The sequence below is a fragment of the Falco biarmicus genome, chromosome 3, assembly GCF_023638135.1.
Source record: "Falco biarmicus isolate bFalBia1 chromosome 3, bFalBia1.pri, whole genome shotgun sequence".
Lineage (NCBI taxonomy): Eukaryota > Metazoa > Chordata > Aves > Falconiformes > Falconidae > Falco > Falco biarmicus.
In genome coordinates, this window is record NC_079290.1 from 71,273,590 (window position 1) to 71,290,342 (window position 16,753).

Below are 16,753 nucleotides of genomic sequence, written 5' to 3' on the forward strand. Positions count from 1 at the left end.
GAATGGCTAACCTCAGAGCATGTAAAAGCTATTTTCTTTCTACCCTAAACAGCTGCGAACGGTCTGCACATATGCAGTCAATTTATCCTGGATAACCCTGGACAGCAGAAGAGTAAAGGATGCAGAGCATAGGACATGCCACAGATATTCTGAAATGCACGAAAGAACATGATACAGACATACCCCATTGCTGGTTTACATCGCCCAAGGAATATTAACCCAGCCAGCTTCAGGCGGACTCCCACAATAATATTAAAGCAAGTATTCCAGACTGGTCCTAAAAATAATGTGAACACATTCACATGGTACAGTGCTTGAACTGGTAGCAAGTATCAAACATTCTGGCTCTGTAATTAACGAGCTACATGTAGCGAGCTTACTGTTCTCAACAGAGAGGACTGCTGCAACCAAAATTGTTACCAAAATCCTCAGCAAGGTATCACAGCTACGCATTGGCTTATTTTAAAATAATGTTGAAGAGCTTTGCAATGCCAATTTTATGTTTTTGCCTATTTTTGCCCTAGTTTATCAAATTCTGCTGGCCTATATTGACAGGAAAAATACTTAAAAAAAGTCTCTCCCCCCTGCAATTATACATTCTTAACCAAAGCAGTTTTAAATGTCATTCAAAGGTAATTCCTGAGAGGCCCACACACTTGCTGAGCTCCCTTCACTAATTAACGGCTCATTAGTAGGAAAGAACCCCTAACTGTTCACCCCCCTGCTCCCCTCCCACACCACATACTGTCTTAATTACCTTTGTGAAGCAACTGATTTGTCTTTCAGTCATTCTATCCAAAATCCCAAGTGAATTGACTCAACAGGGAGAAGAAAAAAAAAAAAAGTATTTTCATACACACATTTATGAAATTTCATAATTTTTATGATTGGCAAAGCCTTTAGGGGCTAAGTGTTGCCAGCAAAACTTAAGAAAGTGGATTTCAATAAACTGTAAGAGACAGAAGTGATAGACAGTGACTAAAGGAACAAAAAGCTCTTCTTGGGATTACAAAAGTGGATACATCATTGAAAAGCTTTCTCTTTGTGAAGCTTTTGAGAAAGTTAATTATATCACTTCATAATCACGACAGCTACGGGAAACAGCATAACACCATCACAGCTGTTGTCTTTTTTTTGAGACCAATGGAACAGGCACCTATTCCCTGGCTTTCAAAATACATCCTTGCAGAGTTCCTAATGAACAAGTTCTCTCCATGTTTATGCCCAATTTGCCACATGAATCCACTTGGAGACGAAATGTAGGCTTCACTGACAGTTATCTTGCAACAGAGATTAGATTGCTTTTCCTCTCTCCACTTTTCTTCATAAATCCATAAAAATAAAACCCAAAAAAGCTGACATCCTTACAGACTGTTTTTTGTATGCACCTTGAAACACTGCAACAAACAAGCAAGAATCACTGATGACCCACATGGCAGAAGACACACTGGCTGCAAAAAGTATTGCAAGGAACCAGGTCACTCACTGTACCCTATTTCTAGGGCTCCACCTTCTGCTCAGGTTCCCCTTCCATGAACACCATTTAGGCTACAAAGTTTCCGTGATTAAAGAAACTGATGCCATAGAAAAGTATCTTCTTTTGAAACTGAATGCAGCAAAATCATACACCTGAAATCTCCTTGTGGGTTAGCATATCCTTAACATTGGTCCTAAAGTGAAGCAGTTGGGAGACTCCAACACATAAAATGTAACTTGCATCTTCCAGGAAACAAGACATCAGGATCTCCAGTGTTTCATTTCATTGCCACTGCTAATGAAACTTGCAGATCTAGGTCACCAATGATTGGGGCTTACGCTAATTCCCATCTATAATCTACTACTATACTTATTTTTTAATAAGTAAAATGTTACCTTTACAGAACCCTGAAAAAAAAAAAGACAAAAACTGTACGCACTCAGGTATTAATAATAATACAGTCCATTCACTGAACATGGAAAGGGATCAAAACAACCTCTTCAAAGCACAAAAACAATCCACCATGTGGAAAGTAGGTATGCCAAGAGATCTACATGGTTTAACACAGAATTTCTGGATGACTTTTTTTGTTTGGTTGGTTTTGTGAAAAAAATAAAAAAATACACAGAAGGTTGAGGTAAGAAAATAAACACTTGGTAGGAGTATAGAAACATTGCTTGAGCAGGCAGGATGAAAATAGAAAAGCCCAGGCTCAGCTGGAGTTGAAACTAGAGAGGGAGGGTTAAGGGTAACACAAAGTTTCTACAGATATGCTGGCAACCAAAGGGAGACTAAGGCCTGCTGCTCAACTAGCAGGGGACGTAGTGACAAAGGACATGGAAAAGGCTTAGATACTCAATGTTGTCTTCATCTAATTTTCTCCTGATGAGGTCTGAGCCTAGTAGCAGAGTACCACAGACGTGAAGCATTACCCACATGAGTGAAAGACCAACTTAGAAAGCTCTTAGGCAAGCTGGACATACACAGAACCACAGAACAGATCAAATACATTTTCCTGGGTCCCCAGGAAGATTATGAAGACAAATTTTCTTTCCAGAAGCCACATCCATCCAGCACGGCTTTAAAATAAGTAGCTCAATCTGTTTTCTGTAGTGAGATGATTAGCTCTGTAAGTGAACGAAGAGTACTAGACACTGTTTGCCTTGACTTTAGCAAGTTTCTAATGCACTGTCTCAAACTGTCCTTAGACCTAAATTGGCAACACATGAACTGAATAAGCGAACTATAAAATAAGTGACACAGCAGCTGGACCGCTGGGCACAAAGGGCTGTAACCAAAGAAACCATGTCCAACTGGTCTCTAATGGAGTTTCTCCAGATGAATATTGGGTGTAAGGTTTGTCTTTACTAATAACCAGAATGATGGAACAGAGTGCCCCCTTAGCAAACTTCCTGAGGATACTGAACTGGGTGAAGTGGCTTATATGCTAGAGGAGAGATCTGTTATTCAGAGACCCCAATTGAATGGAGAGATGGCCTGGCAAGAACCTCAAGTTCAACAAAGGCCAAGTCCGGCATCTTGGGTGCAGTAACCCCATACAGGCTGGGAGCCAACCAGACAGAAAACAGCTCTGCAGGAAAAGACAGGAGGAACAAGTTGAACAGGAGTCAGCACTGTCCCCCTTGCAGCAAAGACAACTACATACTGGGCTGCATTAGCAAAAGTGTAGTCAGCAGACCAAGCAAAGTGATTCTTCCCTTTCAATTGGCACTTGTGGGACCACATCCGAACGATTCTGTCTAGCTTTAGGATTGCCTGAAAAAGACATTAACACATAGTAGGGAAGTCCAACAAATGGCTATGAAGATGAATGGTGGCTGAGACAACTGCATTTGTCTAGCCTTAAGGAGAGGAAGCTATTACTGCTGGGACCAGTGACCTAGTTGGAGGTTATAGAGAAGGCAGAGCCAGACTCTGCTCAAAGATGCACAGTGATAGGACAAGAGGCAATGGAGATGAGCTGCAGCTTCAAATAGATTTTTCAGATAAAACTTTCAACAAGGTTCTGATCAAGCACAAAACAGGTGCCCAGAGAAGTTGTAGAACCTCCATCCTTGGAGGTGTTCAACTGGAAAAAAACCTGAGCAACCTCATCTAAGTTAGTTTTGCATTGAGCAGGGAGTAAGACCAGATGACTTTTATAGGTCCCTTTCCCATTTAAATGATCAAACTTCCAGTGGCAATCAAAACCCAAAACTCTGCAACTTGACCCTATGAAGTAAATACATCTAGACTCTTGGTACTCCTCTTCATCAAAGCTTTCTTGCTGAAGCCAAACTAAAGTAGATCAAGAAACAAGAGGAGGGAAGAAACCCAAAACATTTACTACAATAAAACCCAGCAACAGGGGATTTACTGTGTTTACCAGAAACCTCATGATGCATACACTGTTACTTGGAAACCAGTTATTTGCTGAAGGTATGCATAGAGCACCTGCATTCAGATAACCAGGTATGATGTTCTGTCCTCGCTGCTTTCACTATTTCAATTGGTATATGGTTTCAGACACCGACCACTGCACTTCACATTTTTCTTATTGCCACTGCAGACAACAAGATAACATTTATGTTCTATCAGCTACACAAAGAGCGGATCTTGTGAATCACTACCAGATTTACCTGAAAGAGCTTCCAGGTTTGGTGTGTTCCTAGAAGAAGCTGCAAATAACAGGTGCTTATCTGGAGAGCCCAGTACTGGAACTTTGCAGATGTTTTAATGGCATGAATAGCTCTTAGCATGAAAGGGTATATTATCAAGGTAGTCAGTTTATCAGTAGCAGCATACATGAAAAAAGGAAAAAATTATGGAACACTCTTGCAATATACATTGTCACTTTTTGTAGGGCACTTTTGTAATCACCACAGTAATTTAATATGGACAGTGTCCTACAGCTAGTTTGGAGAAATACAACAACCTTGACTGGCAGTGAAAAAATATTCTGTGTTATTGTTGAGTATAACAATAGTTTTACAGAACAAACCTTAAGGTAAAACAGAATACCTGAAAGACAGTAAATTAAAAAAACCTGAAGTTAATAAAACTTCTAAAATCTCAATTATGATTTTTTTTAAAATTAAGATTATATGAGCAGTTGACATTACTAACAGTTTTCAAAAAGAAAATCACATATGTTCCTACCAATGGTTAGCATGCTTCTGATGAACGAAGACATACCAGGGAGGAAAGAAGTGCAAAGGCAGAACTCTCAGAAGAAAATCTGATCTCCTTTCCTAATTCTCTGAAATGCACCTGCTCTTTATTTCTCAGGGGAGCTCTCTTCAGTTTAGAGTTTTGGAAGAAAATATTCTTTAGGCTCTGACATCTATACGCTATATTGCTTCTGCTTACTTTCCCAAATATTCCTGTGTTTCTCCTCTAAATCACTAGGGAACTCACTCTCAAATGGAAGGGATAAGGTATTGCTAATGCATCCAAAACCACTCCATTACTGAAGCACCTTATTACTTCAATGTATCTCTGGACTCTCTTGAAGAGCTTTTGAAGCAGCTCTGGTACAAAATTTACAGTGTATTTGTACACTTGCTTTTTGCATGAGACAACTCCCTTCACGCAAAACAAAATATCTGGAAACTATACAAGTGAGGCTTACAAAAGAGCCTCTAGAGGTAAACAATGGATCCTCCCGGACAGCAGCATGTAATCCTTAAGTTTTTTTTTAAAAAATAGGTCTGATTAAAAAACAGGGGATAACTCCTGAGTACATAACCAGTGGAAACTCTGCTTTCCCAATAAAGCAATATGAAGACTAGTCTCTTGCTTAAGAAAGCTGTCTTGCCAAAAACCCCCAAAGTATATTATCAAGGAGAACAGTAAGGATATCAAAAGAACAACTAAGGAGTGTGTCACTACAGAGTTCTTCAGCTGCCAGCAACAGGATTTTCTGACATCCTTATGTCAATTACTCATTCATGGTTTTTTTCCAGTGTCATCTGAGTCTTCTGTTTGAAGAATCAGTTCAGTTTCTTCTCTCTTCCCTCCTAAGCACTCCAAACAGGAAACTTACCCAACACATGACATAGCAAGAAGAATGCAATTCTTCTTCATAGCAAGAGTTCAAGCTCCCTCTACTCCCCACCCTCCTACCCAGCTCAGAGAAAGGTCCTCAGTGAAATAACTCCTATTTCACTCTTTAGAGGTCATGACAGGTGATGGAGAACTCAGAACTCCTATGCTACTCTTTCATTGTATAAGGCTCAGTGGTCTAAAAATTTGCCTGTAACTACAATCTTTGTCTAATGCTCAAATTCAAAATACTACATTTTGAGCAGGATTCCTGACTATAAAATTTGTTTGTTAATACACATGCAGAGCGGCAAATGCAACAAAATATACTCTATACATAATATGTACAGAGAGTTCAATTTCTCTTCGGGCAACTTACTAAATGCTTACTCCAGCATTTAACTTTTTTAAAAATTAATTTTAAAAATATTTAAATTAAGTCAAAAGACAATTTTATTTCATTTTACTTTCACTATTTGGGTACTTGGTGTCATACTAACAAGATATGAAATACAGTGGTAGTAAAAGAAGAAACAGAAATACTACCCTGAAGTATTTTTTCCTATTAAAAGTTTAATAGGAAATTCAAAAGTTCATTCACTAGTACCTCTTAAAAGTTACTGCTTTTAACAGCTGCAATCGCATTGCTATGTAAGCAGTATTTTGAAAGCCTCACTAAAAATATAGAACATTAAAGTGTAAGACCAACCGTAACACTAAATATTATCTGCCAATGATAAACTGCATCAACTTACAAGAGCATACGTGACAGCGAGGCTACTGTATCACAAATGGAATATATACTAGGCTTTCCTAATAACCCCAAGTGAAGGCAAGCTACTAATTAGAAAACTAGGTAAGCTTTAAGACTCAGAAAACACTCCAGCATTTCACATTCTCAGAACACAAGAGGACAAACAAGCTCTTCCAAAGGTGTTACCAAATACATTAAGAAGTAGCTGTTCTCAGTTTGCCCGCAACACCTTTCCAAACAAGCTATAAAGAAAAGGTATAGTAGTGGTGCTTTGAATCTTAATAAACCTCCACAGACTGAAGTGCAAGAACTGGAAAATCCTTTTACAGTTGGTTGCAGGGGGGTGAAAAACGAACAAAAAAACCCACAGAGAACTTCCCCCTTCATTTCCCTTACTATCAGTTGGTGGTTTCCTCTAGTCACATCTAGTGCTCAGGGACACTGCACATGACCCTCCCAGTGAAGTACTAAGCAATATGACAGATGTCTGTCAAACATGCAGAAGAAGCATGTGCAACTGAGTGTCTCATTTTAGAACTTCCTTTATAGGCAAGGTATACACATCTGCAAGTAGAGGCAAACCTACAGAACTATTGGTTAGAGCAAAGCCAAAGAACCACACCCTTCCTCACAGGAGAATGCGATGACCCACTGTCCCATAAGCATTTATTCCACTATCTTGGATTAATCTTAAAGATCTGTCCCACCAAGTATTATGCAATATACCAATGTGGCTGAAACATCTTAATCTACTAGTACAAGGGGTCACATCTCTTATTTCAGTCTTGCAATCAGCTGTACACAATCCTTTACAGCTCGTGCTGTGTGCTGCTCGTCCCTTCACTCAGCTCCCATGTTGCAGATGCAGGGGTCATGCCAGTCAGTACTTCCCCTGTTGTCTGTCCAGCCCCTTTTCATCTCCCAGCAGCCCAGTACAATGCTAGCACATGAGGATGAAAAGCTGGAAGGCAAAAGGGTTTGTGCTGGGACTGGTAGGTATCCCTGTAGTAATGCTCTGCACCACAATCTCCATCCTTGCAACCCAAACTTCAGTGAGACCAGAGAGAAGAACAGAGTAAGACCCAAAGCCCTCTAACATTTTAGTGATTTCCTACTGTCAAACTTCTTTACCCAAAAGAACTTTTTTTGATATTGACATTGTATCTTTTCTTCCTTTTGCAGCATTTGAATTTTCCCATCTAGAAGAGAAATATGCTCATCCAGAAGTCTGGAAATGTAAATATTTTCTTTTAACTTCATTGCTATTACTAAACAAGGCCAACTTAGTGAGCTGTTTTCACAGCTACGTATCACTTGATTCTGTTCTAGGAACCATTGAATTAACACTAGTAAACTCACTTATCCACAAAACAGGCCAACTGCCATGCCCAAAGAGGCTCTGCTAGATGGCACATCTGTTGGATGAGGAGCAGAAAGCTCTCCCAAACCTTACCGACCAAGATCAAGGCTACGTTGCTGGTCTTAAGTATTCATGCCTGTCGGTTACAAGAAAAAAAAACCTCACCAGAACTTTAAACCTAATCTGGTAGACCTTACTGGATTCTCTGAACCCCACAAGAAAACAAACTCCGTACTTTGTAAAAGAGTTTTTCAGCCATTTTAAAGAAAAAGGATTCCCACCCACTCCCAGTTTGCTCAGGACAACTCTTCCAGAGCTCTTAACAAATCTACTAAAAAGAATGACTCATTGGCCAAGAATGTAACTAGGCACCTTTCAACACAGGGCCACATCTGATATGATGCTGAAGAATCACACAAATAACATTTATGTATAATCATATTTTTTTACAAAAATCAACTCTGATCTGCATTTTTCTTGAGGTTTTAGGTATACAGTTCTTTTTAATCATATTTGAAATGTGTTTAAGTGACCCATACACAAAGAAATAGCAACTGAAACACTGGGAAATTTCAGATCTTAGCCATTTCCTATTTTTTTAGTTGGCAAACATAGATCTAACTGATGCATATTAAGTCTGCATTGATCAACAGTACCGTGAAAACAGAAAAACACTTTCACAAAGTCACATCCACATTTTCAAACTTGTACTTGCCCGTTTAAGTGGCATTTTAAAAAAGTACATACTCCTTGGTTTTGTTCATTGGAGTCTGTACTTAAAACAATGGTGAAAACCAACCTAGCACAGATATGACTGGAAAATACTGGGTTCTTCACTTTAATCTCTCATATGGTGAGCTAACTTACTATAAATAGCAATCTACACATAAACATTACGAATGTGTTTTTTCAAACCTTACTGAATACATATACTTAGTAACCCTAAAACTACAGCAAATTTGTAATAATTTAACCAGAACATATCCAGGTAGAAGTGCACAATTCAAAGGGATAGTGAGTAATTGTTCATTAAATACCTGTCCTCCTATTTCCAATTAATTCATTAGCAGCTATATTACTATGTATTTCCCTTTGAATCCCCAAAACTCCATCTACCTTTACCTACAATTATTCCTTCATTTTCCATCCAATTTTATTCTCCAAGATGTTTTATATTTAAAATTGATTAAACACATTACTATCTTCACACCAAATCCTATTAACCTTACTCACACAAGTCTCCTTTAACTCTGCAAGTCACTTATGCTACGGATGGCCCAGAATCTGGCCTGATACAACTCTGGAAAAGTCAGAATCGCTACATCAGCCTGCTAAAGAAAAAAAAAAAAAAAAAAGATGGAAGTACAACGCAGACAAGTTATCTCCACAAAACACACACACCAGTGATTGCATTTGTGTGTGCAAAGCCGGAAGGTAGCTCAGGTCATGCATGTAATACTAGCCTGAAAAAAAAAATAATGTTGTAGCCTGACAACTAAAGATAAATGTGACGACTGTGCAAGACAGCTCGGGAACTTTTCCCAGCTTCTGCCACAGAGCTCGAATGGGTTACTTCACCGCAGGCGTGTCACGGGAAGGGAGTACAAGCAGCCCCGTCTCCACCCGGGCACGGGAACCCGCACCCCTCAGTTCCAGCGGGGCAGCACCTGAAACGCAGGCGACAGGCAGCGGGCTGCAGAGAGGCACCGTTATGGCATTTCCCTCCCGGCAGCCGCGGCTCCGGGTCCCACTCCTGCCCGAGGGGCTGCGCGGCCCCGCTCCCTCCCCGCGCTTTCCCTCTCCGGCTCCTGAAGCGGGGAGGCGCGACGCCGGCCTCCTCCGCCGGGGAACCGAGATGAGGTCCCGTCGCCCACCAGGCCTACGACCCGGGCCCGCGGCGGCTTCGCAGCCTCGGCCCTCAGAGCGCCGAGCCCAGGCCCGGCCCCGCCCCGCAGCCGGCCCGTTCCGGGTGCGCAGCCTATCAGCCTCGGCCACAACACCGGGCTCCGCCAACCGGGGCCGCTCCCGCAGCTGCCGCTCGCCTCCCTCCCCTCCCCCGCCGAGCAGGTGCCGGCGGAGCGGCCCCGGCCCTCGGCGAGGCGACGGGAGGCACCGCAGCGGGATGGTGGGCCGCCCCCCGGCCCGAGGCACGTTCTCGGCGCGCACAAGCGGGGTGTGCCGGGAGGACGCTGGCGGTCGGGAGAGGAGAGCCCCGAAGCTCGCCGGCCACCTCCACGCCGCGCAGCCCAGGCCGATACTCCCCGTGGCGGGACCGCGGCGGGCCGGGCGGGGGAGCGGCGGGGAAGGGGAGGGCCGCGGGGAGCCGGTCGCTCACCAGGAGAAGGAGGAGGCAACCAGGGTCAGGCAGGAGCGGGAAGATGGCGGGTCTCATGGTAGATCGGGCGCCCGGGAGGGGGAGAAACGCGGTTCCCACTCTCCGCGCTGGCGGCGGCTCCTCACTTCCCCCGTCGCCAGGAAACACCCGGGCAAGTTCCACCGCGGGGCCCCGCGCTCCCCGCCTCCATCGCTCACTTCCGGGTTCCCGCGCTGCGCGGGGCACGCCGGGAAGCGTAGTTCCAGTCGCCTCGGCCGGCCAGCGGCCGCCGCCCGGGGAGGAGAGCGGGCGCTGGGGCGATCCCAGAACGCACCGCGTCTGCCCGCGCCTGAGCCCCGGCCCCGCCCGGCCGCTGAGGGTGGGGCTTGGTGGCGGCGCAATGAGGCGGCGGGTGGGGTCGAGGTGAGTTACGGGGCGCAGCTGCGGCGCCGGGGAGGGGTAGGAGGGTGGGAGGGAGGCGGCTCTCAGCGCTCCGGCGAGGTTGGGTTAACCCTCTCCGCCTTGGCGGGGGCGGTGGTCCGTGGCACCGCAGCGTGTTCCGCTGTTGGTCGGATGTGGGGCTCGTTGCCGGTCCGGCGGCCCGCGGCCCCTCGGTGCGGGCGGGGGCCCTGCCAGCCCTCAGCGGTGGCGGGAAGCGCGCGGCAGCTGCGTTGCCGAGGCGGGTGGCCGGTCGCCTCCGCTGGGCCCGGGCGGGTTGGGCTGCCCCGGCGGCGCCTGTGGAAAGTTGTCCACGTCTCGTTTGGCATCTCTGGGTCCCGCCTTGGTCCTTCTGCCGCCGGGACTGGGGAAACGGCGTTGGCTGTGGGGAAGATGAGGGGTGTTTGGGCGCTGTGCGCCTTGGGGTCTTCGTTTCCTCGGAGTTGGGGAAGCAGCTTTCTGTTTGCGAGGTGAGGGAACGCAGCCTGCGTGAGGGGGCAGAGCGGCTGGTGGGAGAGTTGGGAAATTTCAGCTAGATAATAGTGTTAAAGTGGAACGTCATCATTCAGTTTTATTCTTGACACTTCGATAGATTTGGGCTTTTTGTCACTTCCTCAGTTCTAAGTACTGAAATCAAGGAAGAACACCTACAATTCAGTGCTTCATCCTCTTCCAGTAAAACTTTGGACTTTACAGAATATATTATATATGCTTTGAGATCTTGCCGAACTGTCTCAAAAAGATGCTGGGAGACTGTGCTTTGTATGCTTTACGTTTCCAGTACGTACACAAGTGTAAGGAGTGAAATGAGGCACAATGCCATTTAAAAGAAAATACATCAGGTTTTTGCAGGTCAAGTCCAATTTGGCTTCAGAGAAAGCCTGACAAGCTCAGACTTTGTGTGACCCTGCAAAATCATTTGGCCTGTCAGTATCATGACTGAAAACACCTATACGTGTATATATACAAATGTCTTTTTTTATAGTCTGAAATCGGAAGTTCTATCATTTTGTCAGTGTCTACCTTAAGAACCTGTGCTCCTCAATCTATAGAATGAACATCTTTTGAATTAATTCACATTAGAAAAATACTTTGATATTTTTTCATAGTAGTTCGTTCTTGACTTGGAACCTTTATCAGTAATACTGAGTAGAGGGATCTTGTTTAAATTTTAACAACCCTCTGTTTTGCTGAATAGAAAAATTATGTAATTCAGATTATCTGTGTAATGTGAAGTAGACCTATAGTATGAAATTTCACATTCCTTGAAGAGCTCTTGGTGTCCTATGACTTCCTTCATTTCACGTGACTCGACAAGGTTAATCTTTTTGTATACGTTAGCTTAAAGAAGAAAAAGTGTGTTATTTACTTGATTCGAGTAATACAAATCATATTACAGATAATGTCAGTTGCGTAACTTTTTATAAGCAGATCTTTTACTTCTTGATTTTTTTATTGTTGTTTTTCATCCCTTATGAATAAATGACTCATTTTTGTTAATGAGGGTCTTTATCAAACAAGTCTTCCAGATACCAGTTCGTCTGTTTGTCATATACATAAGAGAAATATCTGAGGAAAGTCACATATTTTCCTTTTGTAGTTTGTCTTAATATTTCAGAGTTTCTCTGATGCAGAATTAGCTCTTTCAATGGAGTTATGGTACTGCACTGAGAATTGCTGTAGAGATAATCAGTTGCTGCTCTAACCTGTATGACTACTGACACTTTATGCAGATATGGGTCTTGTTTTCATCTGGAAATTGTGACTATTTTTCATTATTATTTCTCTTCTGTATTCAGTCAGTTTTATATAATAGTTGATGCAATTGGGTTGCTTTTGGTACTTATACTAAGTTTTTCAGTATCTGCTGAATTCTACACTGCGATCCCTGGATAGTTTATATTACAGCTTATTTGTTTGCAGAAGGGTGAAATGTAAAGAAAATTGAGGAAAAGACATCAGTGGTAACTTTGGGGAATACAACCAGTATCTCAAAATTTCAGCAAGTGTAAAGTTCCAATGATGCATGTAGGTCCACTTAACAATGTAGAGAGCCCTGATGTATTCTCAGTATCCAGAGGAATCTTTTGAGGAAAAGTGCAGTCAAGTTGAAGACAAACTGTAGTCTTGTATGCCAAGTGCATGTTAAACTATGTAGCTTGTAGTCCAGCTATGCAGCCTTTTCCCTTCTCTTCCTTTCTTCTTGTTCAGATTGCAGTTGAGTATCATAGTTTCCTTCATATGGCTGTAGGAATAACTGAGGAGAAAAGTAATGGTTAAGTAGGGTGAGGCACTGCAGCTACTTGTAACTGATACTCAATTTCACGTCCCTTTTGGTTTCTTCTGAATTAGAAGTGCCTCATCTGCTTTTATCCAGTATAATGTAGAGAAGAGAACAGAAAACATAAACCATACTGCTGGGTTGGGAGGAAAGGTTTAGCTTTGAATGAAACATCAATTACATGTCCTTAAAAGGTCAGAAAAGCAGTTTTGTTGGAGGAGCAGGGGATGCTTGGGAAGCAGAGAATGGAGCAAGTATTTTGAAAATATGAATATTCATTATTATCCTCCTTGAAAGAAAACAGCGATTGTAGCTATTACTGGGAATGTTTGAAGGGCCGTTACACTAAAATTAAAACAGTTGTGCTTTATATTTTAAAGGTAATTTGGGCTTGTTTGGGCTTATGTAAGCTCTGCCCATCCTGCATTGTTGAGTATGCATCTGCAATTTCTTTGACTTTCTTAAGCACCAAGTCAGATTGAACTTTTCGGTAATTTATTGTGTATTATGGCACTGTTAGCCTGTCGTACATGGCTCTAAAAGTGGAAATACAGGTAACCTCCTGTCACATTAGACTCTTTCTGAACTCCTTTCTGTTCTGTGCTCCTAGAAATCAACAAAGCTGTGAATCCATTAATGATGGTTCTGATTCTAGGAAGCATCACCTACTTATGTGGTAAAACAAGTGTATATAAAAAAAGGTTGATGGCTTTTCTGAAGTGTAGAGAGGTTCACCAAATTCAGTAAAGATGGAAACATTCATGACTTCCAAGCGATACTGAACAACATCAGTGTCATGTTATTCTGAGGTTCACAGGAGAAGGGAGCAGTAGGATAGGATTACATTGTTCCATACGTTTCAGATGGCTGGAAATAGCTCCAAAACTATTGATGAGAAAAATACTTTCATAAAGTTATGCAAGAGCTCATCCTTACACTTCTACACCAGTGTTCTCAATGGAGTGCACCGCTGCTTGTGTAGAAGCAATTAACTTGGCTCTAATAACTGCTCACTTCAGATAAGTACAAATGCTATACATGCTTGGTGTTGGCAAGTTGGTTGTTGGGTGACTAGAGTGATTTTTGAAATGGTTTTATAGGGGTCCCTGAAACAAAAGTTGGGTTTGGAGAAATTGCTTGCTTTATTAAAGTGTAGTAAGCCATTGCACATTTCTATTACACACATTCTCTAAGGAGCGATAAAACTAGGCAATACTGTTCAGAACTCCAGGTTCTGAAGTGACTGATAGAAGTCAGAGGGAGATCTGTGTACAGAAGCAAGGAAGCATTCTAGTAGTGAGGAATTCTAGTGTATGTACTTAGGGAAATTTGCGTCTCATGCCTTTCTAGTCACAGCATTATTCATTTTTGTAGGGGAGAGAAGTTTCATTTCTTAGGAAATGGTGGACCCACTTTCATGGCTCATCAGAACTCAACTAGACAGACTTCAGGAAAGAGTTAGCCATTGTAAGAAGAAGCATAGCATGCACATGGCTGTCTGAGGACAAGATAGAGAAGCAGCAATTTAGATGCTAGTGTGCTGGAAGTTTTGTCTGCAGTTGCCATGTGGTATACTTTAGGCAATGTCTGGGTTATACCTGAGTGTTTTTCATGTGGAGTGGATGGAATATATTGATGTGTTGATGAGCAGGTTTGCACAACCACATGGTTCCATGTTTGTGATTATTCCAGGGATGTGATATGAACTGATATCGTGATTGTGCAGGTGTTCTTTGAGTAACTGATTAGATTTGCCATGAAGCTTCCTGTATTAATTTTCTTATCAGCTCTCCAAGTGAGTTTGAAGCTTGTGAAGAAGGGTCTAAAATTATACTAGGGTATTAAGTTGGGGTATTTTTGTGGGGTTTTGTTTGCAGATAAAGGCCTTTATTATTTCATGCTTAATATCTGCTGTAGAAATTTTCCCTTCGTTTTACATAAAAGTGAATGTTTTTCTGGTGTTTTAATAACATTTCCCTGCAATGTTGATAGGTGTACATCTGCAGTTAATGACAGCAGATGCTGTATAGCAATAGATGAAATTTATAGAACAGATAAACCATAGATGGTTGAAAATAACAACTGAAGCAAAACAGCTTCCTCTTGCTGTTTTTCAAGTGTAGTATGATGTAAATATGGGACATGAAAAAAGAAGTATATTTAAATTAACATGGAACAAAAGATAAGGTGAAAAATTCTCAGAATTCAGTAGACAGCCTCAGTGATACCTCCTCTTCTTTTCTGGTGTGTACAATTATTGTTTACCTCAGTTTGTTTTCCATTCCAGATGTGAAGTGTGGTAAGAATTGAAAGTGGAAGTTCAAGTGTTTGATACTTTTGGAGAAAATCAACAAGTTTCCAAGTGTGCAGGCTCGTCTTAATTTCTAAAGTAGTGTGTGAACCTGAGCTGCAAATTATAAAGATCTTGAGGCCCTGGTAGTTCAGTGAAGGTAGCAGTTCAGTTTCAGAAGAGGCTAGGAAGACAACTGTAGTGGTAGACGTGATTTAGGAAGGAAATAGAGAAGAGAATGCCATGATACCGCTGCATAAATGCATGTTTTGCTCACATCTTGAATAGCTAGTGAGTTTTCTTCACATCTCAAAAGGCTTAGAACAGAACTGCGAAAAGGCCCCAAAAAGGGCAGTTAAAATAGTCACGCATACAGAAAGGCTGCTGCCTGCATAACAGCTAAGCAAGCTCTAACTTTTTCAGCTAGAAGAAAATATGATCAGGGAGGATATGTTAAAAATCTGTAGAATACTTACCGATGGATAAGAATTGTTTATTTACTGTCCCTTCCAGTACAAGAATTAAGAGCCCTCAGGTGGCAAAAGTCAGGACAAAGCAGATGAAGGCAAGTGGTTTGTCCATACAGTGTTTGGTTGTGGTGCGTGGATGTTGTGGATGCTAGAAGTTTGCATAATCTGAAGAGGAGACTGGACATGTTTATAACAGAGAAATTAATTGAAAAAAATTATCAGAATTTGCAGACTACTAAATACACAGAAACTAAATCCACTTTAGGAAGTGATTGAACTAGAAATAATTGCAGGTTGGGAGAGTGTTTGGAAGAGGGGAATAAAATCATATTCATATATATAATATATCTATCTATCTGTCTTTGTTCTTTGGCATCTACCGTTGGCCAGTTTGAGACAGGATTTAGAGCCAGACTTCTGGTCTCATTCATTGTGGCTTTTCTTGCACACACATTTTCCCACTTCTGTTCAGGTTTGAAGAACATCAGTGATCTAGAAAGCCGATCTGATTATTTCAGTTATGCCAGTTGGGTAAATAAAAGGTACTACTTCAACTTAAAAACCATGTCCTGCATATGTCCAGAAACCATTACGAAAAAATACTGCCAGATAAAGTACTGGAGGAGTATATCAAGTAACAAACTTTATTGGTTGCTGAGTTGAAGCATGCATGGCAACACTCTGGAGAACAGTCTGTGGGATTTGTAGATAAACACTATCCTATTTGCAGACTTTTGAAAAGCTTATTGGCTGAAATTTATGTTGAAGGCAACAAAACTGTAATAAATACACGTATGTATCTCCTTAATGTAGGCTTTTTCTGGTTGACTTTGGCTAGACGTAGTTTTAATCCATGAAATAAGAAACGTGTTTGTTCTTTTCTATTTTTAACTAAACAGTTTATTCTCTTTAGCATTGTTTGAGTCATTTTAATGGCTCATGAAATTAATTCTATTTTATTGGGTTTTTTCTAGATCTGAATTCCTACAAATAATGTTGGTGGTGCAGATCTGACCTGTGGTAATACCTTGAAAGAGTATGAATATTTCAGCAAACTGCCTCTTCAGTGGTTCCTCATTAGCATCTGAAGTGCATGCTGCTGCTGTTAATGGAGATAAGAGTACCCTCCAAAAGCTAATAGCAGGTAAATGTTTTCATTGTAGATGCATTTGGATTACTTCAGAACTGAAGCTTTTTGGTTTTGACTTACTGCTCTAATCTTTAAGATATGTCTTTATTTCTTGGTTATATGTATTTCTAGAATAAACGTAGTCCTGAAAAGATGACAGATTTCTCATACTTTTTATTTCCTGTTGCCTTTGGTA

The 16,753-nt window shown here is 41.8% G+C and overlaps 2 protein-coding genes across 6 annotated transcripts in view; one reads left to right on the forward strand and one right to left on the reverse strand.

Annotated features, from left to right (window-relative positions):
* The window catches only part of ERP44 (endoplasmic reticulum protein 44), a 55,324-nt gene extending 45,159 nt beyond the window's left edge, over positions 1–10,165 (reverse strand). The window contains exon 1 of the mRNA XM_056330440.1: positions 9,971–10,165. Coding sequence (XP_056186415.1) covers positions 9,971–10,027 — 57 coding nt within the window. The 5' untranslated portion in view covers positions 10,028–10,165. The remainder of the gene's footprint in view (positions 1–9,970) is intronic.
* A 73-nt stretch (positions 10,166–10,238) lies between these two features.
* INVS (inversin) overlaps positions 10,239–16,753 on the forward strand; it is a 98,545-nt gene continuing 92,030 nt past the window's right edge. For 3 of the 5 annotated variants that reach the window (XM_056330430.1, XM_056330431.1, XM_056330428.1), the window contains exons 1-2: positions 10,239–10,372; positions 16,403–16,572. In XM_056330430.1, the coding sequence (XP_056186405.1) occupies positions 16,467–16,572 (106 nt within the window). In that variant the 5' untranslated portion in view covers positions 10,239–10,372; positions 16,403–16,466. Of the gene's footprint in view, positions 10,373–10,457; positions 10,858–16,402; positions 16,573–16,753 lie in introns of those variants that run through there. The other 2 variants (XM_056330429.1, XM_056330432.1) reach the window with 2 other exon arrangements.